At 48.7% G+C, this 1,165-nt stretch overlaps 1 protein-coding gene across 1 annotated transcript in view; it reads right to left on the reverse strand.

The window, feature by feature from the left end:
- Positions 1-96: 96 nt before the first annotated feature.
- LOC107096050 overlaps positions 97-1,165 on the reverse strand; it is a 4,788-nt gene continuing 3,719 nt past the window's right edge. Inside the window, exons 4-5 of the mRNA XM_015392537.1 lie at positions 1,063-1,128; positions 97-329 (exon numbers count right to left, since the gene is read on the reverse strand). Coding sequence (XP_015248023.1) covers positions 97-329; positions 1,063-1,128 — 299 coding nt within the window. The remainder of the gene's footprint in view (positions 330-1,062; positions 1,129-1,165) is intronic.

Genomic DNA, 1,165 nt, shown 5'->3' on the forward strand with positions numbered 1-1,165 from the left:
GCCCTGCAGGTCAGAGACCCTGCAGGTCTGAGACGGCCCTGCAGGTCAGAGACCCTGCAGGTCTGAGACGGCCCTGCAGGTCAGAGACCCTGCAGGTCAGAGACCCTGCAGGAGCGGCTCTGGATCATCCTGAGCTGAGCTCTGAACTACACGGCTTTTATCAGAACTCTGTCTGGATCTCTGATGTTTGCAAATGTTGAAACTGACCCCATAAAGAACTGCTCCCAGTCTGGAACCAACATCAACCACCGTCCGACCACTGAGGTCCGGAAGGACGTTCTGGAACAGGAACTGGAGTTCTGATACTGAGAAGGAGTGTGAGATGAAATCTGCAGGAGAAGAAGAAGAAAACTACATCAGACCCTCAGGAGGATTCTGGTAATTTATTGCATCTTTTTAAGCCGTTTCATTGCTGAGCAATGGAAAGGAGACGTCTGACATGTGGCCCTGGGTGGACGTTTTGCCTCTGCTTTGATGACAAACAACCTAATGTCATTTCCAATGACCAGTTTTATGTAGAATGCCGGGCAGAACTCCGGGAAGAGGGACGCTAAATGATCCAGGAAGTCCTCTGGAGTTCTTCCCTACATGCAGCAAACTGCTACAGTAAATACTGGGGGGTAAAGAACATTTCTCTGCATCAGAACTAAGATGGCGGCTAAAAGGATCCTGGACCAGCGTTGGAAGTTTCTTCCGGGTGGCGATTTTTCCATGTTCCATTTTTCAATTGGAAAGTCAAATTTACTGGAAAGTTGTGTTTCTTTTGATGAATATTTTGCCCCAATCAGGCTCAAACAGACATTGATGTTCATCACACTGCTAAGCAGAATCCTCCCTGTGGCACGATAGAGAAGCAGGATTTTTATTAATGTCTGAAATGTCCTGATTACGGAGGCTGACTGTGAGGAGATGAGGCGGTCTGCTCATGGACTCTTTGTTATCTTAGAACCGAGCCAGAACTGAACCGTGCCGAGCCCTGCTGATGAGCTAGTACCATTTTGGCGCGGTTTGGTTGTGTCTGGTCTGGAACGGACCGGGTCAGTCCTGTGTACCATTGGTTACCTTGGTTACCGTGCCTGGTTTCCACAGTAAAACCCCGTCCCCGTTCTTCCAGATGTTTGAGGACTCCTGAAGGAACAGTTCATGTCAAATCTAAAACATGCCA

Source organism: Cyprinodon variegatus, unplaced genomic scaffold, assembly GCF_000732505.1.
Source record: "Cyprinodon variegatus isolate N-32 unplaced genomic scaffold, C_variegatus-1.0 Scaffold595, whole genome shotgun sequence".
NCBI lineage: Eukaryota > Metazoa > Chordata > Actinopteri > Cyprinodontiformes > Cyprinodontidae > Cyprinodon > Cyprinodon variegatus.